Source organism: Oratosquilla oratoria, chromosome 26 (genome assembly GCF_046742065.1).
Source record: "Oratosquilla oratoria isolate Oo_2021 chromosome 26, ASM4674206v1, whole genome shotgun sequence".
NCBI classification, from domain to species: Eukaryota; Metazoa; Arthropoda; class Malacostraca; order Stomatopoda; family Squillidae; genus Oratosquilla; species Oratosquilla oratoria.
The window spans coordinates 21,150,604-21,176,386 of NC_134802.1; the positions used below are offsets into that span (position 1 = coordinate 21,150,604).

Genomic DNA, 25,783 nt, shown 5'->3' on the forward strand with positions numbered 1-25,783 from the left:
GCCTTTGTGATGATTACTCCCAGGTCTTTTTCAGATCCCATTTTCTTAACTTTGCACCACTTTTATGTTGTCCTAATATCCTTTTTTTAGTTTTTCCAAATTCCATTATGCTACATTTCTTAGTATTGAAGTCCACTTCCCACCTCTGACTCCATTCCCAAACTCTGTTCAGATCTCTCTGCATTGAATCAGTCTGTTTCAGTACTTTAACAGCTTTGTGTCATCTGCAAAGAAGCTCATGTAACATTCCACACCCTTGTCCATGTCATTCATATAAATAGCAAACATTATTGGAGCCAATACTGATCCTTGTGGAACTCCGCTAATCAACTCTTCCCAAATAGAACTTTTCTCTGAACACTACCCTCAGTTTTCTTCCATGCAAAAACTCCTCCATCCATTTCAGTAGTTTACCTTATATTCCTCCTATGGTTTCCAGTTTTCTTAATAGTTTTTTGTGAGGGACTTTGTCAAAAGCTTTTTGTAAAAACAGATAAAATTTGTGGTACATGATCTTCCCTGTTTAAAACCAAATTGTCTTGGATTTAGTATATTGTTCTCCTCCAGATGTTTTATCCATCTACTTTTTATGACTTTTTCAGAAATTTTGGCTATCGTGCTTGTAAAAGAAACCGGTCCATAATTTGTTGGGTCTTCCCTATTTCCTCCTTTAAAAACTGGTACTATATCAACATTTTTCCATTCTGGTATTTTTCCTTCCTTGAGTGAGCAACTTATGTTATACATTTTGTCTATTAGTTTTTATTTATATTCTTTTAATATCCAGTTTGCTATTCCATCTGGGCTGTGCAATTTTCTGACATCAAGGTTCATTATTTGGTCCATTATTTTTCTGCAATACTGCTATTTCCCTCATTGGGTTACTTCTCTTACTTCATCACAAGGTTTTACATTTTCTCTAGTAAAAACTGACAAAGTGCTTATTCATTTCTGTATCCTCTATGTATTCCATATTTCCTTGGTGAAATTTCACTATTTCCCGTTTGTTTTACCACTTACATATCTATAGAATAGCTTTGGTTGATCCTTAAATTTTTCTTTTGTCTTTTTCATTGTTTCTTTTCTTCCCAGTGTATTTTTACATATTCATTCCTTTGATTGATATATATTTGCCACTTTCTATTTTATCTTTTATTTTATTTTATTTTTTTTCTCCATCTTTCCTAAGTTTCTCTCTTCTTTCGCTTTGCTGCATTTTCTGTTAAACCAGCATTTGATATCTACTTTTTCCTGTTTTTGCTTTGGGACATATTTATCCACTCCTTCTTTATAGATTTTCATCAGAATCATCCATTTCCCTTCCACTTGTGTTTCTTCATTATAGAATTTTTCCCAGTTCACTTAAAGAAAAAATTTCCTAAGTTTCTCAGTCCGTTTTACTACACATCAGTCTGCCTTTTCTGTGTTTCTCATTTCTCTCTATATTTCCTCCTTTAGTTCTATCTCAAGTAGTATATGGTCACTCTTCGCAATTGGTGTCTTGTATTAAATTTTGTCCATAATTTCAGGTTGTAATGCAAATGATAAATTTAGCCTCGATGGTTCTTTATTATTTCTAAATATAATGCTTTCTTTTACCCATTGTGTCTTTATATGTTCTATAGTCATGTTGAGTAAAACATTTCCCCATTGATCTTCACCTTTCATTGCCATCTCTTCCCGACAGATTCCTTTGCAGTTAAAATCTCCCTTAAGTACTGCTTTATTTCCATCCTTCAGCATCTTGTTTAATGAGTCTTGTATCATCTAACATTTTGGAATAATCTCTTTCCAAGACCCCATTTTTGAGGGCATATAAATCAATGCAAACTTTCTGCTTTTCATGTCACTATCTACAACTCTTATTGTGTTTATTTATTTACCTAGTTGTATTATACAGGAAGGGGAGCTATGCTCGTAGTGACCCATCTTTGTATCTGAGCATCTAGTTTGTTCTTACATTTTTGTATATATATTTACCTAGTTGTATTTTAAGGGAAGAGAGCTATGCTCATAGTGACCCACTTTTATATTTTTCAGCATCCAGTTTGATCTTAAATTCTTGTACAGTTTTTGCACTCACTGTTTCCTCATTCAGTTTGTTCCAGATATCTATCACTCTGGGTGGGAAGCTATTCTTTTTCAGATCTCTTCTGTAACTATCCTTTTTAAGTTTCTTTTCATGTCCTCTTGTTTTTCTCCTATCCCATTTTAGTGTGTGTATTTACTTAGCTGTATTTTACAGGAAGAGCTATGCTCATAGTGACCCATTTTTGTATCTTTCAGTATCCAGTTTCTTAAATTCTTGTATAGTTTTTGCACTCACTGTTTCTTCATTCAGTTTGTTCCAGGTATCTATCACTCTGTGTGGGAAGCTATTCTTTTTCAGATCTCTTCTGTAACTATCCTTTTTAAGTTTCTTTTCATGTCCTCGTTTTTCTTCTATCCCACTTTAGTAAGTCATCTCTATCAAGGACTTCAATCCCTTTCATAATTCTGTAGATGAGCAGGTCTCCTCTTTCTCTTCTTTGTCCCAGGGTTGGTAGTTCGAGTTTGTCCAATCTTTGTTTGTATGTCAATTTGGAGAGTGTTTGTGCCATCTTTGTCGTTGCTCTTTGAATTCCTTCTAATTTCTTTATGTTCTTTTTAATAATAGGTGTCCATAGTGTCACAGCGTACTCCAATTTTGGTCTTATCAATGTAACTAATATTTTATTTACCATTTCTTCATCATGTAGTCAAAAGCCACTTTCATTGATCTTAATAAATTGAAAGTTTCTCCAAATAGTTTGTTGATATGTTTGTCTGGTGCCATCATGTCATTGCTGATAGTTACTCCTAGGTCCCTTTCCAAGTTAACTTTTTTAATTTCCTTTGTACCAATTTTGTATTGTCCCGATATTCTGTTTTTCACTTTTTCCAAATTCCATTTCTTGATGTTGAAATTCACTTCACTCTTCTGACTCCATTTCCAGATTATGCCCAGGTCTTCTTGTAATGATTTGCAATCTTCCTCTGCACTTTCTCTCTTTAGTAGTTTTGCATCATCTGCAAAGAAGTTTATATAACATTCCACACCTTCATCCATGGCAAACATTGTCGGAGCCAATACAGAGCTTTGTGGGACTCCGCTTATCATTTCTTCCCAATTTGAAAAGGGTTGATGTGTTATCAAATGAAACTAAATCTAACCACTTCAGTACAAGTCAAATTCTTGTGCACTGCATTGGCTGTCATATGTACGCTGCATCACACTACTTGCATAATAAAATATAAAGGCAGTGCTGTATTACTCATTCTCTTTTACTATGAGTAATAACAAACAGAAAACATAATCAAACCAGTTCACAGAATCTGGGGGTAACTCATGTAGTACAACTACATACATATACCAAGGCTTTTTCCCCCTTACATGGGAGGTAGCCAAAAAGGAAAAGGCATAAAATCATTCCCACCCATTCCATCCCTGAATACACTCCACACCCCTCCACCCTCCCTCTTATCTTAGCACCTCCTGGATGACGGGTCATCCCTGCACCTTGTCCACTGCCCTATGTCAGAAGCAGTGTCGCAAGACACAGCACACCCACAGCAAGGCCACTTCATTAAATCGGCGACCCACCCCTCTCCATCCCCCCATACAACTACAATAAAAAAAATATAATCAAGACACCCACACCAACATCCTCAGGTATCCACTTGCGCCTCATGACGCTTATGTAGATGTCATCAAACTGAAGTGGTTAAAATGACTGGTGGTAGTTTGTGAGTGTGACCAAGTAGAAAGAATTGACTGACGAGTTAAACACCATATACGGACAGAGCCTTTATTTGTACAACGTTTCGCTTATTACAGCTTTTTCAAGTAATAAGCGAAACGTCGTCCAAATAAAGGCTTCGTCCTCAAATGGTGTTTAACTCGTCAGTCTTGTCGGCAACTGCTACTTTCATGAAAAAAGTAGAAAGAAGGTGAAGAAAGAGAATGAAGAAATATGTTGTCATTCACTGGATGGAAGTATCAACAAGAATTTCATGGATAAAATGAGAATAGATTTAAGGTGGTATCCTGTAATCTAGGGCATCAATTTTATATAAATAATACATATGATGTCTATTGGACAGGTTTTCTTTCTATAAATAGTATTACATGTATATGTTGAAAACTATATAAATATTAGGTGCAGTTGACCCTGTTTTATTGTGTCTTAAATTGGGTTTGGAAACATGAAGTAACAAAACTAGTTATGAAACTTAGTACAAAATGACAGTAAATTTCTTTCAGACAAATTATCATAAATAAATGGTACCATACTGCACTGCATGCTCTGTTTGAGTGCATGGAGAAATAAAAGGAAGTAGAGGGGTGTATGAGGCATTAGCTGTGCTGACTATTGTGTAAGGCTTAGGTGACAGGTACAAAAGATGTGTGGATGCAGTGGAAATGAAATACTTGAGGACCATGATCAATCAATATGTGCCCCAGGCCTCTCTTGCAGGTGACCCACAGCTTCCGGGTACTGGCAATGGCTACTGACAAAGCAAGGAATGGTAAGGTTTGTGGTATGTGAATGGACTGGGTTAAATACTGGGAAAACAACATGCCAACTTATGTTAAGAATGGGTGAGAAATGACATCCTTGAAGGATTCATGATTCACTGGTCCTAGGAGCAAGAGCAAGGTATACTATGGAAAGGGTAGGTGAATCAGGTGAACAAAGCCATAAAAGCATATGGTCAAGATGCTGAACATGCAAAAAATGTGTGTATGAGTGGGAGGGTTAGGGAAGTATGTTTAAAACTGTGGTGACCTGTTCTACATGAAGGATGCATTATGGATGAACAGGTACTATTGGAGTATTGCTTGGGAAGAAAGGTGCAATTTTTACTTGGTTTAAGTAAGGACCCGTCATCTAGGAGGTGCTAAGATGGGAGGGAGGGTGGAGGGGTGCGGAGTGTTTTCAGGGATGGAATGGGTGGGAATGATTTTATGCCTTTTCCTTTTTGGCTACCTCCCTAGTAAAGGGGAAAAAGCCTTGGTATATGTATGTATGTATGTAAGGAATTAAAGGGATGAGTATGATGGAAGTAAATGAGGTGAGATTGTTCTTCCATGGGGAGAGGGGAAGAAAAAAATCATATCAATTATATCTTGTACCTTTGAGTATGATAAAGTAAAAGGGGCCGAGATTGTTCTCCATTGGTAGAGAGGTGTGCGTGTGTGTGTGTGTGTGGGGGGGGGGATAGTATAATTTCACAGATTCAAACATACCTTGTGCCTTTGTTTTTGTTTGGAGTCAACCTTATAGATGCCTTCAGTGCGAGCACACCCCGTCTTGTGGAGAGGCAAGTCATCCACTTTGCGCTTCTTGCGTGGCGGCAGAGGAATGTCAGTAGGGGGATGTCCGACCCAGTGAGTGTCATTAAGCCAGTATGACTGGTTTGGATCACTCAACATTTTTTCATAACTTCTCTTTAGGAGTTCAATGTCCTCTTGGTCAATACCTGTTTAAAAAATTTAACATCAATTAACACTTACAATACTGTTCATCAATTCCTGAAGGGCCATGGCTCATGGGATCAAATGAATTTCTGTGGTCCAATACAAACATTTCTCTTTATAAATCCTTTGGTCCCCACAAGTTCAAATAAATGATTTCCAGTGATCAATAAATCAATCCATTGCCCCTGGTCTCTCTTGAACAAAACTCATGATCTCCAGTGATTATAAATCACATTCTAGGTACAGTATTGTACAACTCCAATCATCCATGGGAATTTCCACATATGAATGGGCAAATCTATATATACATACACCTATCCCTCAATTTAATTGACTCAGGGGTAAGGCTGGGGAGGGGTGGGGGGTGGGGTTCATCAGTCCAATAAATGTAATATTTCAACATATTTATTTATGTTAATAACAGACTTACCAAAGATTGTAAATATGGATTCTTGATATGTCGTGATATGGTGGATGGACTATTTTGAGTCACTGGATTTTGTTTACCTTTGTAATCTATCAAATGGGGTCCATTAAATTGATGGATTAGTGACATATACATACATACACCAAAAGGGCCCTCCCCTTTATAAGGTTGTTGGCAATTAAACTATACACCCATCCAAAATCCATTTGTTGTTCCCCTCCCTCTTAGCACTCATGTACAAAGGTATCAGTGTTCCCTGCCACACAGCTCGAGTCAAAGGCAATGCACCAAAGCAGCACATCCTGAGCAGAGACCAACAGCTGGTGCTGGTTTGCCTCTACTGCTTCAATATGGCAATCCCAATCTTATCCATTTACATACTTACATACATACATATACCAAGGGATTTTTTCCCCTTACAAGGTAAGTAGCCAAAGTCAAAAGGCATAATTCCATTTCCACCCATTTCATCCTCACCCACTCCACTCCCATTCACCACCCTTCCCTTACTTCCTCTTCTCTTGGCTCCTCCTGGATGACGGGTCATCCCTGCACCTTGCCCATTGCCCTGGGTCAGAAGCAATGTACATCCACAGCAAGGCCACTTTATTTAATCAGCGACCCCCCTCTCTGTCCCCTCATGCAGAAAAAAATGGAGAGAAATCCCTTCAGGCTGCACATAACCACTCCCAAACACCCCATCCCCCACTCACTCCCATGCATCACAGCATCATCCATACACAACCATTCTCCACTCACCCCATCTTGTCTTCTCCCTTTCTTCCTTAACAGACATCCCCCTCTTTCTCAATGCCCCTTCTACATCCATCTCATCCTTGGTCACTCCCTCATGTTCACTCCATCCTCCTCTGCCTTCCACACTTCTTTTACTAATCTTTCTTCACTTATTCTTTCCATGTATCCAAAACATCCCAATACTCAACCCTATCTCCCATTTCCTTTTCCACCCCCACTCTCCTCAACTCCTCATTTCTCACTCTATCCAACCTAGTAACCCTTACCATGCTTCTCAGACATTTCATCTCAAGCACATTTAAACTTTTCCTCTCTTTTGTTCCATGTTTCTGTCCCATACAGTGCTGTTGGCACAATTGCCATTTCATACAATTTCCTCTTAGCATCCATTCCCAAATGTCTATTTCTCATTATACTTTTTAATCCCCCAAGGCATTTACTTGCTTCTCTCAATCTACATTCTACCTCCACCTCCACTCCTCCCTTTCCCACATGTGCCTCCAAGTACCTAAAGCTATCTACTTCCTTCAGCCTCTCTCCCTTAATATTCACTTCCAATTTGCTGCCATCCTCTCCTCTCGTACATCCCATCACCTTACTTTTACCCATATTTACCTTCAACTTCCTCCTTTCACACACCTTCCCAAACCCCATCGCCAACTTCCTTAATCCTTCTTCTGATTCTGCTACAAGTGGTACAGTGTCATCAGCATACAACAGGCTTATCTCCCATTTTCTCTTTTTTTTTTTTTTTAATCATCTCCAATCCCTTGCCCATTACCCTTGCATTTACCTCCCGCACCACCCCATCCATGTACAAAAGCATTTTTTTTTTTAACCATCTCCAATCACTTGCCCATTACCCTTGCATTTACCTCCCACACCACCCCATCTATGTACACATTAAACACCCATGGTGAAATGACACATCCCTGGCAAAGTCCCACCTTTACCTCATACCACTCTCTCCATTTCTAATTCTAACACAGGTTCTACTACTCTGGTAAAAACAATTGACTGCTCTTAACAACTTTCCTATCCCATATATCTGCAATACCTCCCACAGTGCCTTCCTGGTTACCCTCTCTAAAGCCTTTTCCAAATCTATTAAGGCCTAAAAAACATCCTTACCCTTTTCTCATATATACGTCTTAGCACAAAAATCTGATCCACACAACCCTTACCTTTCCTAAATCCACAGTTCTTCACCAATTACTCCCTCTGTTCCTCTCCTAATCCTCTCAAGCAAAAATCTCCCATATGTCTTCCCAACTACACTTAACAAACTGATCCCTCTGAAACTACTACACTCACATTTGTCCCCTTTTCTCTTGTAAAGCAAAACTATACTGCCAGTCCTCCCACACTCCATCCTCATTTAGACATTCATTAAACAACCTCACCAGCCAGTCCACCATCACTGTACCTCCCTTTTTTAAACACTCCACATGAGACCCATCTAACCCAGGTGCCTTCCTACTCTCATAATTTTAATAACTACTTTTACCTCATCTTTTCTTATTTTTCCCCATTTTCCTCATTCACCAATGTCATTTTCTTAGTGCCTCCCACTCCCACCTTTCCTTCCTAATCTCCTTCGCATTCAGCAACTCCCTAAAATATTCTGCCTATCTTCCTCTTCAATTATCATCTCTCCATCTGCACCTTTTACCTTTTCTTTGCTTGATTTGCCTCCCCTTCTTCTTAATTTCCTTCCAAAACATCTTTTTATTACTTTCAAACATTTCTGTCATACTCTGTCATACTCTTCCTCCATTTTACATCTGCTCTAATTTTTGCCTCCTTTATGGGACAGAAACATGGAACATGAGAGAGGAAGAGAGGAGTTTGAATGTGTTTGAAATGAGGTGCCTGAGGAATATGATAGGGGTTACTAGGCTGGATAGATTGAGAAATGAGGAGGTAAAGAGGAGAACAGGGGTGGAAAGGGAGTTGGGAGATAGGGTTAATGAGAGTATTGGGATGGTTTGGACACATGGAAAGTATGAGTGAAGATTAGTAAAAGAGGTGTGGAAGGAGTGAACATGAGGGGGCGACCTAGGATAAGATGGATGGATGGGGTAAAAGAGGTATTGGGAAAGAGAGGAATGTCTGTTGAGGAGGGATGGGAGAGGAAAAAAGATTGGGGTGAATGGAGAATGGTTGTGTATGGATGATGCTGTGATGTATGAAAGGGAGTGGGTGGGATATAGGGGGGTGAGGGAGTATGTGTGAAAAATAATTTAATACAGCATGATGGGATTTCCCCCCCATCTCTTTTTCTGAATGGAAGGGGGGAGTGTTGCCAATTAAATGAAGTGGCCTTGTTGTGGATGTGCTGTGTCTTGCGACACTGCTTCTGACCCAGGACAGTAGGTGAGATGCAGGGATGACCCATCATCCAGGAAGAGCCAAGATAAGACAGAGGGAGGGGGGTGAATGAGAGTGGAGTATGTGGGGATGGAATGGGTGGGAGTGGATTTTATGCCTTTGTTTTTTGGCTACCTCCCTTGTAAGGGGGAAAAGCCTTTGGTATATATGTATATATATATATATATATATATATATATATATATATATATATATATATATATACAGGTAGTTCTCGTTTTGTGCGTGTTCTGTTTGTGCGAATTCGCTAAGATGCGACATTAAAAATATTATAATTAATTAAAATTGTGCGATCTGTTCGCTAAGATGCGATTTGCCCCAACCGCATTTCAAACAGTGCGCCAGATATGTAGTTCCGCTGCCTGCCGACAGGCGGCCGCTCCCGCTCCCAGTTCAATGTTTACAGCCCTCTCGTGTGTTTGCAGTCACAGCCAGTCCAGCCAGTTAACTCATTCGTCAAAATGGCCCCAAAACGTCCTTCATCTTCTCCTGGAACCAGCAGCGGCCCTCCAGCTAAGAAAATACAGCGCAAGTCACTCACTCTGGCTAAGAAAATGGAAATTTTGAGCTGGTATGACCAAGGACAAAAAACTTCGATCATATCCCATGCCTTGGGATTGGGGGAGAGCACACTGCGGCGCGTCCGAGACAATGCTGCAAAAATACGAGCAACTGTGGAAGCAGGTTCGTCTAGGACATTGCAGAGGGTAGCCTACAGCAGATCGTCGGCCATGGAGAGGATGGAAAAAATGCTGGCGAATTGGATTCAACACCAGAACAAGAACAGCATTCCTGTTAGTTTGGCCATCATTCAGGAAAAAGCTAAAAGCCTCATTAACGACATCGAAGGAAATGACGGGCCAAATACATCCTTCCAAGCAAGTTCTGGTTGGTTTGCAAAATTTAAGCTAAGACACGGGTTTCATAACATCAAAATGACCGGAGAAGCAGCATCAGCAGACACAGAATCGGCCAGGAAATTCCCAGAGATGCTTAAGAAGACCCTGGAAGAAGGACAATACTCATCCAAGCAAGTGTTCAATGTAGACGAGACCGGCCTTTACTGGAAGAAGATGCCAGCGAGGACGTACATCGCACAGGAGGAGAAGACGGCGCCTGGTTTTAAGGCGTCCAAGGACCGCCTGACGCTGCTGCTGGGGGCCAACGCTGAGGGGGACTGCAGGCTGAAGCCTGTCCTCATCTATCACTCTCAGAACCCCAGAGCCCTTAAGGTAAGATTGGTTTATTTAATATTTATTTATTTATTCTACAGTTCTTATGTTGTTATTGTTATTGATTGTGTTAAATAATAAAATATTTAATACCGTTAATTAATCAGGGTTTGTGAAGTGTACACAAGTGACATTAAAAATACTTAGGTTTGTGATGCAAGCGACTGGCTTATATGTTTTCTTTGTTAAGAAAAAGGAGTATGGCCACACCTTAATTCTCGGATAATTTGTGTGTTTCAGGGATATGACCGGGCTTTCCTGCCAGTCCATTGGTACGCCAACAAGAAGGGCTGGATGACTGGGAAAATATTCAGTGACTACTACAAGAACAAGTTGCACAGCGAGCTGAAAGCCTACTGCAACAAGGAAGGCATCCCCTTCAAGATCTTGTTGCTGGTAGACAATGCTCCCAGTCATCCAGCCAGTCTTGAAAATCTCAGCAACAACATCAAGCTGGCCTTTCTGCCTCCCAACACGACTTCTCTGCTGCAGCCCTGTGACCAGGGGCTGATTCAAACCTTCAAGTCCTACTACCTGAGGTCTACGATGGCTGCTGCAGTAAAGAAAACGAACAAGATGAACAAGACGCTGCGAGATTTCTGGAAGAATTTTACAATAAAAGATGCTGTAACCTTTATCAAGCAGTCCTGGGATGAAGTGCCAACGAAATGTCTGAATGGTGTTTGGAAAAAACTGTGTCCTCAGTTTGTTCATTCCTTCGAAGACTTCAATGTGGACGACATCGTTTCGAAGGCAAACAAGGACACAATCAGCTATGCCCAGGATTTAGGCCTTGATGAAGTGGAGGAAGAGGACATTGATCAACTGCTTCAGTCACACAGACAAGAATTGAGCAATGAAGACCTGCTGGACATCGAAGAAGAGAACAAGAGGGAAAGAGAAGAAGCAGAAGCGACGGCAGCGGCAGACAAGGCTGAGGGAGGACGGACGCTCACTGCCACTGTTATCAGTGAAGCATTAGGAAAAATAAAAGAAGGTTTTGCCATGCTGGAAGAACACGACCCCAATGTTGAACGAAGCACCACAATCACAAGAAAGTGTATGGACACACTTTTCTGCTACACTCAAATGCAGACTGAATTTCAAAAGAAAAACCGCCAGACCACCATGCTGGAGTTTTTCAATAAACCGCCTGTGCAACCAGTGACAGAAGAGGAAGAGGAAGTGGATGACCCTGAAGCTATAGGAGAGGAAGTGGAAGTGAAAGTGGATGTGCCAGAGGAGGTGGACAGCACAGACGAAGATGGCGAGTGACTGTGAGGGACTGTGAGAAGTGAGGGAGCATCGTGTTGAGTGTTAATGGGTGCTTTATTTACACTTTATTTACACATTAGTGTTACTTATAGGTTTAGAACGATACATTTTTAGAACATGTTCACTTTATTAGTCAAATAAATGTGTTTTTTGTTCAAAAAATGGAAGTTTTTTGGGCCAAAACCCGCATCCCCCCTATTATCCATTGTTTCTTATGGGGAAAATATGTTTTTTTTGTGCGATTTCAGTTTGTGCGAAGCCTGTAGGAACCCATATCTCGCACAAAACGAGAACTACCTGTATATATATATATATATGTACATTTCATACATTTTTCTCGTCCTATTATGCAACCAATCTGTGAATACTCGTTTCTTCTCTTCTACAATGTCCTTTGCTTCATCATCTCACTACTTACCACCCTTCCAATTCATTCTTGTTTTACACACCATCTTTGATATATGTACATTTCATACATTTTTCTCGTCCTATTATGCAACCAATCTGTGAATACTCGTTTCTTCTCTTCTACAATGTCCTTTGCTTCATCATCTCACTACTTACCACCCTTCCAATTCATTCTTGTTTTACACACCATCTTTGCATACCTTGTGACTCCTCTTTGAAACACCCCCATCCCTCCACTCCTAGCTCTATCCTTCACTTCCACCCATTCTTCTCTCAGCTTCTTCTTGTATTCTTCCTTTTCCTATTAATCACTCCTATCCTTTCCACACTTCTTTGTTCAACAGACATTCCTCTTGCAACCACTGTTCCTTTTACCCTCCCATCCACTTCAGTAGTTCTCCACTTCCTCCAGCCTCTCACCCATCAAACTCACCTTCAGCACACTATCATAATTTCTCATATAACTCATCATCTTACTTTTGCTCACTTTACTTTCAGTTTTTCCTCTCCTCGTCCTAATTTGTAGCCAATGTATGAAAGCCTGCTTCTTCCCTTCTACACCCTTCTTTGCTTCCTCATCCCACCATTAACTACTCTTCCTTCTATTTCCTCCTGCCCTCCTTGTTCCACATACCGTCTTTGCACATCTTATGACTCCCTCCTTGAACCAAATAATAAATAAAATACATAAATAAATGCATAGGTATAGTTAAATAATTAACAAACTGGTAAATATCAAATAATAATAAGTTGACATATAACTAATAATAAATGAGAATCAAGCAAATAATAAACAGACAAATGATAACTAAACAAATAATAAATGATAGTCATTGTGGCATCTTGCTTAGGTGCTTATCTAAATAATTCTTAACTCCTTCAATACGGGCCAAAATCTTGCGGGCAGCATTAGCTGCCAGACGTGATGTTGCGTCATAATACTCGCATTAAAAAAATAGTCACCGCTGTTTTAATTGTTTTCTCTTTCACCCATGAATTTTGATAACCATAGAAAATATGATGAAGCCAGTTTACAGAGTATGGGGGTCACGCAAGTACAACTACAATAAATATAATCAAGACGCTGACGTCGGCATCCTCGCGTACCCACTTGCTCCTCATGACGCCTACGTAGGCGTCACCGTATGGAAGTGGTTAAAGCTTCGAACTGAACTACATTGCACTGCCTCTGCAGGATGTTTATTCCATTCATTAACTACACAGTTGGCAAAGTTGTTTCTACCCACTTCCAAATTAAATCTATTTCCAGACAGTTTGAGACCATTGTTTCTTGTCTGATTCTCATTTAGTGTGAAAATTTTGTCACTTTTTATGTTGTCAATTCCCTTTAGAATCTTAAAGACCTGTATCAAGTCACCACCTGAGTCTACAATTTTTTATGGAAAACAAATTCATATGTTTTAGTCGATTTTTGTATGATTTATTTTTTATATTTGGAATCAGTTTTGTGGCATACTCTCTTTATCTCCCTTATCTTATGTTTTGCTTCTCCTCTCTTGTTCCAGAGCCTCTCAAAATCTTCATCCTAGTCTAAGAAATATCAATGTTACATACATACATATGTCAAGGGTCAAGGGCTTTTTACCTTTACAAGGAAGGTCGTCAAAGTCAAAAGGCATAATTTCACTCCCGCCCATTTCATCCTCAGCCATTCCACCCCCATTCACCACCCCTCCCTCCCTCCCTCTCATCTTGGCTCTCCTCCTGATAGACAGGTCATCTCTGCATCTCACCCATTGCCCTAGGTCATAAGCAATCCAGCAAGACACAGCACATCCATAGCAAGGCTGCTTCATTTAATCGGTGACCACCCCCCACCTCTCCATCTCCCTTATGCAGTAACCATGGAGATGGGGAGAAATCCCCTTGAGCTGTGTCAAAATAACTACCACCTATCCCCCACCCATTCCCTTCCATGTATCACAGTATCATCCATACACAACCATTCTCCATTCACCCCTATCTTCTACCTTCTCCCATCCTTCCTCAACAGACATTCCCTCCCCTTGCTCAGCACCCTTTTTACCCCATCCATCTCATCCTCTCATGTTCACTCCATCCACCTCTGCCTTCCACACTTCTTTTAACCACTTCCATATGGTGACGCCTACGTAGGCGGCATGAGGAGCAAGTGGGTACTCGATGATGCCGACGTCACCATCTTAATCATATTTATTGTAGTTGTACCTATGTAATTTCGATTCTCTCTAAACTGGCTTCATCAATTTTCTATGGTTATCAAAATACACGGGTGAAAGAGAACGAACAATTGAGCACTGACTTTATTTTTTATAATGCAATTATTATGACGCAACATCGCACGTCGGGCAGCTAATGCTGCCAGACGTGCAATGTGCCCGAGAGTGAAGAGGTTAATAATCTTTCTTCACTCATTCTTTCCATGTGTCCAAACCATACCAATGCTCATTCATCAACCTTGTCTCCCATCTCCTTTTCCAAACCCCACTCATCTCCTCACCTCCTCGTTTCTCACTCTATCCAACCTTGTAACCCCCACCATACTTCTCAGACATTTCATCTCAAACATATTTAAACTCTTCTTCTCTACCCCATACAGTGTTGTCAGCACAATCATCCCTTCATACAATCTCCTCTTAGCATCCATTCCCAAATGTCTATTTCTCATTACACTTTTTAATCCCCCAAGGTACTTGCTTGCTTTTTTCAATCTACAATCTACCTCCACCTCCACTCCTCCCTTTCCCACCACATGTGACTCCAGGTATCTAAAGCTAACCACTTCCTCCAGCCTTTCTCCCTTAACACATACATACATACATATACCAAGGCTTTTTCCCCCTTACAAGGGAGGTAGACAAAAAGAAAAAGGCATAAAAACCATTCTCACTCATTCCATCCATAAATACACTCCACTCCCCTCCACCCTCCCTCTTATCTTGGCACCTCCTGGATGACGGGTCATCCCTGCACCTTGTCCACTGCCCTGGGTCAGAGGCAGTGTCACAAAACACAGCACATCCATAGCAAGGCCGCTTCATTAAATCGGTGAACCCCCCTCTCCGTCCCCCCCACACAGAAAAGGAGAAGACGGGGAGAAATCCCTTTAGGCTGCGTCAAATTTTGCTCACCCATACTACCTCACCCCCTATCCCCCCACCCATTCCACCTCATGCATTATATCATCATCAATATACAACCATTCTCCATTCACCCGTCTTCTGTCCTCTCCCGTCCTTCCTCAACAGACATTCCCCTCTTCCCCAAAGCCCCCCTTCACCCCATTCATTCATCTTATCCTAGGACGCCCCCTCATGTTCACTCCCTCAACATCTGCCTTCCATACCTCTTTTACTAGTCTTTCTTCACTCATTCTTTCCATGTGTCCAAACCATCCTAATACTCTTTCATCAACCTTATCTCCCAACTCCCTTTCCATCCCTGTTCTCCTCCTCACCTCCTCATTTCTCACTCTATCCAGCCTAGTAACCCCCATCATACTTCTCAGACACCTCATCTCAAACACATTCAAACTCCTTCTCTCTTCCTCTCTTATGTTCCATGTTTCTGCCCCATACAGTACTGTTGACACAATCTCTCCTTCATACAGTCTCCTCTTAGCCTCCATTCCCAAATGTCTATTCCTCATTACACTTTTTAATCCACCAAGGCATTTACTCGCTTCTCTCAATCTACATTCTACCTCCACCTCCACTCCTTTCCTGCCACATTTGCATCCAAGTATCTAAAACTATCCACTTCCTCCAGTCACTCTCCCTTAATGCTCACTTCCAGTCTGCTGCCACTTTCACCCCTTGTACATCTCATCACATTACTTTTACCCACATTTATCTTCAACTTTCTTCTTTCACACACTCTCCCAAACTCTGTCACTAACTTCCTCAATCCCTCCTCTGATCCTGCTACAAGCGCAGTGTCGTCTGCAAACAACAGCTGGCTCACCTCCCACTTTTCTCCATTTTCTTTAAAAATCTCCAATTCCTGACCCACCACCCTTGCATTTACCTCTCGCACCAACCCATCCATGTATAAGCTGAACAGCCAGGGCGACATAACACATCCCTGATGAAGTCCCACTTTTACCTGAAACCACTCACTCTCTCCTTTTCTAATCCTGACACATGCTCTACTACTCTCATAAAAACTCTTGACAGCTCCTAGAAGCTTTCCTCCTATCCCATCTATCTGCAAAACCTCCCACAGTGCCTTTCTGTCTACCCTGTCATAAGCCTTTTCCAGATCCATAAAAGCCCAAAAAACATCCTTACCTTTTCCTATAGCTTTCTCACATATCTGTCTTACCACAAAAATCTGATCTACACAACCTCTACCTGTCCTAAATCCACACTGTTCCTCACCAATTACTCCCTCTGTTCCTCTCCTAATCCTCTCATAAGCCTTACCAACTACACTCAACAAGCTAATCCCTCTGAAACTAATACACTCACACTTGTCCCCTTTTCCCTTGTAAAGTGGAACTATACAGGCACTCCTCCAGTCCTCTGGCACTCTACCCTCTCTCCAGCAAACATTAAATAACCTCACCAGCCAGTCCACCATCACTGTACCTCCTTTTTTTGGACATTCTGCATGGCATCCATCCAGACCAGGTGCCTTACCTGCTCTCATCATCTTAACTGCCTTCACTTCATCCTTCCTTATTTCTCCTCCATTTTCCTCACTCATCACGGTCATTTTCTTAGCACTTCCCACTGCAACTATCTTTCCCTCCCTATCCTCTTTCACATTTAGCAACTCCCTAAAATAATCTGCCCATCTTCCCCTCACTGCCTTCTCTTCCATTATCATCTCTCCATCTGTACCTTAATACTCACTTCTAAATTCCGGTCATTCTCTCCCCTTGTACATCTCACATTCTTTTTACCCACATTTACCTAACCCATAATTATAATCTGAATTCTCCCTTAACTTTTAAGTACAGAACGTTAGCTACAAAAGTCAATGACTCCTATATACAATCAAACTTCTGTAATTTTTACTAATCCAAGCTTCACATGCATTCGCACCTGAAATGATACATAAATATGCTTATATGATTTGCACATACCTCGTATTAAAAATGAATACAAAACATTGTATTCATCTAATTGATTCCTAAGCTTAAAGGTGGTGGCAGAAGCCAAAACTGGCTTACTGCCCAATCTTCTTTTGTCAAAGGCATCTCCTTCAGCATCCTTATGCACATGTGCGATTCTGTTTTCCTTTCCAGTGGGCTTTGGAGTCTTTTTGGGGGTGGTTTTCACCCCCATTTTAGCCACTGGTGGAGTTCTTGGCCGGGTATAATCGTGATCCATTTCACCGGCTGTTTTACTTCCCTTTTCAGTGACTGTTTCTGGAAATGATAAATTAATCAAATGAATATAATAAGTAATTGTTAATTTACACAAAAATACCCATACCCACACCAACATCCACAGCAGTAGGGTCCAAATGTCAACTCCTGCTTTGTGGTGCTAGTGGCAGACAATCCACCAATTATATGTACTTGCTTGTGGTGGTTCTACAATAAGGACTGAGGAAATGCACATTTTCAAAATCTGTCAACCCCTTCACTATCCATGAGGGACCACTCAGTCTCTGAACTGGGTCATAGATATCATAAATTTCAACTGTATTTCTTACACCTTTTCATAAATGGAGTGTTAACAAACTGTGGCAGCTCCTCTTCTGGTACTTTCAGCTAAAGGCATAGAAACAGTCCAGTATCAATAAAACAAGAACAACCCAAAGTTTCTTTCCAGAGATCTATGGGAGGCCTCTATGACTATTACCAGTCTTTGTGTGTGAAGCTGCTGGTTTCCAGTTAGTGATACTCAAGGCAACAAAAACAACAAAAGAGTACAAACAGAATGCTAAATATTCCCCAATCTAATAAAGTAACAAGTGTACTATCACATCCCCAACATCTATTTCACAGTTTGATGACAAAAATTACTTGTTGTATACTCAGTATTGGTATTCAGGGTGATGAAAATCTATACATTATATGCTCAACATCAGTACATGGGGGGGGGGGTGTCTATATATTACCTAACAAACACTTAAATAACACAAAGTGTAAGCACATCTTTACCTGAAACAGCTGATGAACTCTGAGAACTTTCTTTGGGTGTCCATGGTAAACAATAACTGTGTTCCATGAGTACAGGTGACCGCTGATCATCTTCACTACAGCTACTAGAAGAGGACTTGGTACCATTGACAGCTACACCTGCCAGCTGTATAAGAGCCTCTGCAGCTGCGGTTGATTCACCACTGCCATCTTCCAAGTCACTCTTCTCGTCAGCTGTGTCAGTCTACGCAAAATATAAACAATGTACTTCCTTATATTTAACATAAATTATTCTTACTACTGAATTATGATCAAACTGAAGTTATGTTGTTTTGAGACATTAAATTGGGAATCCAACAAACTGCCAAATCCTTAAGCATTATGAGCTCTTCTCACCTACATTTTGTTATTGAAAATGAATCATGCAGTCATTCATAGCAACTAGTTGCCTGCATTCAACTATAAACCAAACTGGGATGTAATTTATCTACCATAAAGCATTCTTAATTTTTTTTTAGATCCAAACATCTGATCCATCTCAGCTGACATGCTGACAATAATGAGCCAATTGGGCTGCCAACTGGGGATTTTATTCAGGTGTGGAAAATACCTAGGTATTTGAAATGTTTCAAGGATCTCAATTATGAACAGACAAAAAAAGGGTTGAAAATTTGTGGATAAGTTTAAGGGCCAAATGTAAAGGAGTACCCATATTTCTCAAACAAGTATATGTATATACATATCTAAACCATATATATATATATATATATACACTCACACACACACTCGACCTGGGAAGAAATGATAAGTGGTCTCCCGCAAGGTTCAGTATTGACTCCAATCATGTTTGCCATATGTATAAATGACACAGATGAAGGTGTGGGATATTATACAAACTTGTTCGCAGATGATGCAAATATACTAAAGTACAGACGAAGATTGTGAATCACTACAGAAAGACTTAGATAAAGTCTGAAAATGAAATCAAGAGTGGGAAGTGAACTTTAACAAAGAATGTTGTGGGAAAGGAAGGAGTAGAAGTGGAGGTAGAATGTAGATTGAGAGATGTGAGTAAATGCCTTGGAGGATTAAAAAGTGTAATGGTATATGGTATTAAAGAAAAACACAATGTAGCTAGATACTTGAGAAAAAAAGAAGTGAAAGAAATAGCAAAATAAATTCTGAAAGAGATACAAGAGGAGGGTAAGAGATGGAAAAAGAAATACATACATATACCAAAGGCTTTTTCCCCCTTACAAGGGAGGTAGCCAAAAAACAAAGGCATAACAACCATTCCCACTCATTCTATCCCTAATAAAATCCATGGAAAAAGATTGCGAATCACTACAGAGAGACCTGAACAAGGTCTGGAAATGGAGTCAGAAATGGATAGTGAACTTCAATATTAAGAAATATAGTGTAACGGAAGTTGGAAAAAGTAAAAAAAGAATATCAGGACAATATAAAATCAGTGAAAAGGAAGTAAAGAAAGTTGATTCCAAAAAGGACCTTGGAGTAATCATCACCAAAGACACGTCTCCAGACAAACAAACAAAATAGTTAGAGAAACCTACAATCTATTAAGATCAATAAAGGTGGTGCTTAATTACTTGGATGAGATAATGGTAAAGAAAATACTAGTCACACTGATAAGACCAAGATTGAAGTATGCAACGACACTATATAGACTCCCACTTCAAAAAAGAATACAAGAAAAATAGAAAGAATCCAAAGAGTAACGACAAAGATGACCCCAACACTTTCAAAATTGACATATGAGCAAAGCCTGTCTAAACTGGAACTAACAACCCTGGAACAAAGAAGAGAAAGAGGAAATCTATTGGCCATTTACAGAATCATGAAAGGCATGGAAGTCCTTGACAAAGAAGACTTATTAAAATGGGACAGAAGAAAAACAAGGGGATGTGAAAAGAAACTAAAAAAGGACAGTTATAGAAGACATACATACATATACCAAAGCCTTTTCCCCCTTACAAGGGAGGTAGCCAAAAAACAAAGGCATAGAAACCACTCCCACCCATTCCATCCCCAACATACTCCACTCCCCTCTACCCTCTTCTCTTGGCACCTTCTGGATGATGGGTCATCCCTGCATCTTGTCCACTGGCCTGGGTCAGAAGCAGTGTTGCAAGACACAGCACATCCATAGCAAGGCCACTTCATTAAATCGGTGACCCCCCCCCGTCCCCTCATGCAGAAAAGGAGAAAACGAGGAGAAATCCCTTTGGGCTGTGTCAATTTATTTCTTATACATACTCTTATACATACTCCCCACCCACTCCCCCTCATGCATCACAGCATCATCCATACACAACCATTCTCCATTCACCCCTATCTTCTGTCCTCTCCCGTCCTTCCTCAACAGACATTCCCCTCTCTCCCAATGCCCCTTTTACTCCATCCATCCACCTCATCCTAGGTCAGCCCCTCATGTTCACTCCTTCCACACCTCTTTTACTAGTCTTTCTTCACTCATTCTTTCCATGTGTCCAATCCATCCCAATACTCTTTCATCCACTCTATCTCCCAACTCCCTTTCCACCCATGTTCTCCTCCTCACCTCATTTCTCACTCTATCCAGTCTAGTAACCCCAGTTATAGAAGATTGAAGAGAAGAGAAAAAAAAAAAAAAAAAAAATCCACACAGTGTGATGGATGTCTGGAACAAATTGGATGAAACAATAGTGTGTGCAAACACCATACAAGAATTTAAGAACAAACTAGATGTTGCAAGATACAAAGACATGTCACCACGAGCATAGCTCCCCTTCCTGTATAATACATGAATCCAGAGAGCAGCCACAAAAATGGCCCTATCACTTTCAAACCTGTTATATGAGGAGAGACTGGCTAAATTAAAGAGAAAGAGGTGACCTGCTGACCATATACAGAATCATGAAAGGCATAGACGTCCTTGATAGAGAGGACTTATTAAATTGGGATAAGATAAATACAAGGGTACATGATAAGAAACTCAAAAAGGATAGCTATAGAAGAGACCTGGAGGGAGGGGGGGGGAGGAGGAGGAGGAGGAGGAGGAGGAGGAGAAGAATCCACTCAGAGTGGTGGATATCTGGAACAAAATGGATAAAACAATAGTGTATGCATAAACTATACACAAATTTAAGAGCACACTAGACACTGCAATACAAAAAGACGGGACACCACAAGCATAGCTCCCCTTCCTAAAGATACTAGGTAAATATACACACGTACATAAATACATACATACATATATATATATATATATATATATATATATATATATATATATACACACACACACACATATCTATTGAAGTTTATAGCAGTAGTAGTATTGTTCAATTTGTATGAAGTACTCTTGATATTTCTTATATGAGAGTGGAGGTTGGAGGTCAGGGTATTGATACAATCTCCAAGGTACATTTTGCATAACTTTTGATGTCTTTTGGCCCAATCAGAGGTCATCTTCAGGAGTTACAATATACACAATAATACAAGAAACAGGAATGACATATGAAATGTGACAGGTTGTACCTGCAAAGAAACCCTGGGAGAGGATGTCAACATAGCTGCCCACAGAGTGCCAATGAATTGCCCGTAGGTTGCTGGTAAGGTTTCCTCATTGATGGGAGTGAAACTTTAGGTTGTAGCTGTATATTGATGGTTGGTTTATCTAGATGAATAGAAATTCATTCTGCCATCCTTAATCTCTTTCTGTCTTGTTGTCAATATAGAATCAATCTTTGTGTTTCTAGTTGTGGTCTGGTGAGGGAATGTCCATACAGGTTACTGGAATGATGGAGTATGGCCCCGTCCTGCAAATGCTGCGTCATCCTTTTTGACAAGGTGAGCATTTGAAAATGTATACCATGAATTGAGGTGACTGCAGTCACCAAAGTTGCAAGAAAGTTGGTATATAAGATTCACTTCTTATAAAGCCCTTGTCTGTAGGAGGCAGCTATTTTTCATGATGAGGCTTGATGTTCTTTTTGTTTTATAGAAAATTATGAGCTTCAGAATGGTGTTGGGGTCTGTAGGGGTCACATGGTTGCTGATTATCTTTTTTATAGCCTTTTTGTCTTCTTTGTATGTGTAGGACATAAGTTCTTGTAGTAGAGGGAAATGTTAAGGGGGGTTTACACGGTCTAACGGTTCATCAAACGCGGTTCAACAGACACATGTTTAACCCCTTCCATACGGTGCCGCATACGTAGGCAGCATGAAGAGCAAGTGGATACGTGAGGCTGCCATATCGGCATCTTGATTATATTTATTGTAGTTGCCCCTGCGTAATGACATACTCTCTAAACTGTCTTCATTACATTTTCTATGGTTATCAAAATTCACAGGTGAAAGAGAGAACGATCGATATAAGCGGTGACTATATTTTATGATGCGAGTATTATTATGACACATCATACGTCTGGCAGCTAATGCTGCCCGCGAGATTTTGGCCCGTACTGAAGAGGTTAAAGTGATGTGTGAACAGGGTATTTGGTTGTCGAACACGTTGTTCGACAACCAAATACCCCGTTCACACATCACTTTAAACACGTGTCTGTCAAACTGCATTCGACGAACAATTAGACTGAGTAAACCCCTTCTTAGAGTGTGATTCTGTTGGTGAGGGGGCTTGTGTCATGAAACTGTCTAAATGCCATTTTATTGTCTCATCAACTGTTTTGGGTAACTGTTATTGGCAAGTTGTAAGACTGTAAATTCAGCATTAGTGGGAGTCCAAGTTGAAGAATGTCTAAGGGCTCTCTTAATAAAAGAATTTACCACACTCCTGTGGTATTTCTCTGGGCAATCACTAGAACCAATGAAACAAAAACCCAGGTTTGTAGCCTTTACATAGACTTCAGTGGAGAATGAGTGAGGGCCACAGAGAACTAAAACATTCAAAAACAGGAGTCTATAGTTAGCTTGAAGTTCATGGGTGAAATCAAGGGAAGAATTATTTTAAAGGCACTCACAATTTGTAAAATGCAATTTTCATTGTCGGCGCTGATGAAAATATCATCTATGTACCTCATATACACAGATGGTAGAAGTTTGGGATTGCCGGTATGCAGAAATATTCTCCTTTCTATAGTGCCCATATAAAAATTAGTGAGACATACTGGGAGACACAACAAAATTCAAGCATATCATGAAAAACCAGCAAGCAGCCTCAAGACCTGTCTTAACTGTATAATAAGATGCAACAACAGTACTGCTGGTTCTCCTAAGCTCTCTCTCGTTGATAGTGATTACAAACTTGGTAATGCCTATGGAACATCAAGACCCATAAACATTCCCCTCTTTACCCTATTATCAGCCAAATATCACCTTTCAATTATAAACTTGCAAAACGCCTGGACGAACTCATCACCCCTTACATCCCTGTCACTTATAGTCTAAAGTCTTCAGAGGAGTTCCTCGGCATCTTAAGATCTACACTACCTTCCGGCATCATTGGCTCCATGGACGTGATCAGTTTCTTGACCCATGTCTCTGTCGATGAGACTATTGACATGATTGTAGTAGGATCTACCACAATAGAGAAGCAGAAGAGGCCCCCTTAGCAATACCTGAAGATGCGTTACAGTATCTTCATGTGTGTACCAAGGAAGCCCCATTTTATGGCCTTGATGGCAACATGTCCAAATAGTTGGTGTTGCCAAGGGGTCCCCCTTGGGTGTCCTCTTTGCTAATTTTTTATATGGGCAATATATAAAGAAGCTTGCTGGCTGAGTGGGTTAGGGCGTTGTTACTTGTGGCGAAGGTCGAAGGGATGGCGGTTCGAATCCTGCCACGGGTGAAGTTGAATCAAGGGCATGGTTCATTAACCCTTATTGCCCGGAGCACATATGTAAACAAAGCATTTGCTATGCGTTCATAAAAACAATGGATACAATGGCCCATACACTCACATTTTAATTTTATTTACAAATGTACTTGTTATTAAACATAATATGGATGATTATACATCAAAATAAAGCTTAGAGTCTGTATTTTCTTTTGATGAAAAGGAAACTAAGAAAAATTAATATGGATAATGAAAAAAAAATATTAGAATCAGAAAGTTGAAAGACAATTTCATCTTCACCACTAAAACACGCAGACGCCATGACTTTTGCAATGAGGCCGTCTTATATTTGCCTATTTCAAAGGTATTACGCACTGTATAACAATATCTATTATAAGTATTGTTCCTCAGATACTTATCTATTTTTCTATAACAATTTTTTTTCTGATTACGGCACTAATCACAAGAAAAAAAATGGGCAAAATATGTAAACGTTTCCGACGCACTTTGATCAGGAAAGCGAATGTGCCGCTACTGCTGATGAGATTCAATTTATAAGCCACCCTGTGATTGGTTGGCTGGACCACCTCGTGGAAATGATAGGCCAATGGTTGGTCTAGATACATCAAGTCTCGGCTCAGTGTAAACAAAGACGAATATCTTTAAGAACCGCGAAATTTAAACGGAGCCGAAATATCGTCATTAGGACTCTGTCGAACAAACCGATATCTCGGCTCTGTGTCCGATATGGGTTAAATTCCACGCTACAAAGTCCTCTGTAAGGGGCACTGTCCTAGCCCTCCAATGGGAGGAGTTTGTGACGTTAAACCATATCACATCACTATAGAAAAGAGAATATTTCTGCATAATCCCAAACTTCTACCATCTGTGTACACGAGGCACATAGATGATGTCTTCATCAGCGTCGAAAATTAAAATAATATTTTACAAATTGTAAGCACCTTTAAACATAATTCTTCTCTTGACTTCACCCATGAACTAAGCTAACTATAAACTCCCCCTTTTGGACGTTTTAGTTCACTGTGGCCCTCGCTCTTTCTCCACTAAGTCTATGTAAAGGCTACAAATCTGGGTTTCTCTCTCAGTAGTTCTAGTGAGTGCCCAGAGAAATACTGCTGGAGTGTGGTAAATTCTTTTATTAAGAGAGCCCTTAGACATTCTTCAACTTGGACTCCCACTAATGCTGAATTTAGTCTCAGAACTTGCCAATAATGGTTACCCTAAACAATTAGTTGATGAGACAATAAAACGGTATTTAGAAAGTTTCATGACACAAGCCCCTTCACCAACAGAATTACCCTCTACAATTTCCCTCTACTACAAGAACTTCATGTCCTACGCATACAAAGAAGACAAAAAGGCTATAAAAAGATAATTAGCAACTATGTAACCCCTACAGACACCAACGCCATTCTGAAGCTCATAATTTTCTATAAAACAAAAAGACCATCAAGCTTCATCATGAAAAATAGCTGCCTCCTACAGACAAAGGCTTTATAAGAGGTGAATCTTATATACCAACTTTCTTGCAACTTTGGTGACTGCAGTTGCCTCAATTCACAGTATATATCTTCAAATGCTACCACCTTGTCAAAAAGGATGATGCAGCATTTGCAGGACAGGGCCATACTCCATCATTCCAGTAACCTGCATGGACATTCCCTAACCAGACCACAACTAGAAATGCAAAGATCGATTCTGTATTGACAACAAGACAGAAAGAGATTAAGGATGGCAGAATCAATTTCTATTCATCTAGATAAACCAGCCATCAATATACAGCTACAACCTAAAGTTTCAATCCCATCAATGAGGAAACCTTACCAACAACCTAATGGCAACTAGTTGGTGCTCTGTGGGTAGCTATGTTGACATCCTTTCC

At 40.2% G+C, this 25,783-nt stretch overlaps 1 protein-coding gene across 9 annotated transcripts in view; it reads right to left on the minus strand.

Moving 5' to 3' along the window:
• Positions 1-25,783, minus strand: part of LOC143039407 (histone-lysine N-methyltransferase SETD1-like) — a 109,231-nt gene that overhangs the window by 8,225 nt on the left and 75,223 nt on the right. For 8 of the 9 annotated variants that reach the window (XM_076209392.1, XM_076209390.1, XM_076209394.1 and 5 more), the window contains 3 exons: positions 18,105-18,327; positions 17,079-17,363; positions 5,270-5,502 (listed from right to left, as the gene is read on the minus strand). In XM_076209392.1, the coding sequence (XP_076065507.1) occupies positions 5,270-5,502; positions 17,079-17,363; positions 18,105-18,327 (741 nt within the window). Of the gene's footprint in view, positions 1-5,269; positions 5,503-5,930; positions 6,017-17,078; positions 17,364-18,104; positions 18,328-25,783 lie in introns of all 9 variants that reach the window. The other variant, XR_012967634.1, reaches the window with a different exon arrangement.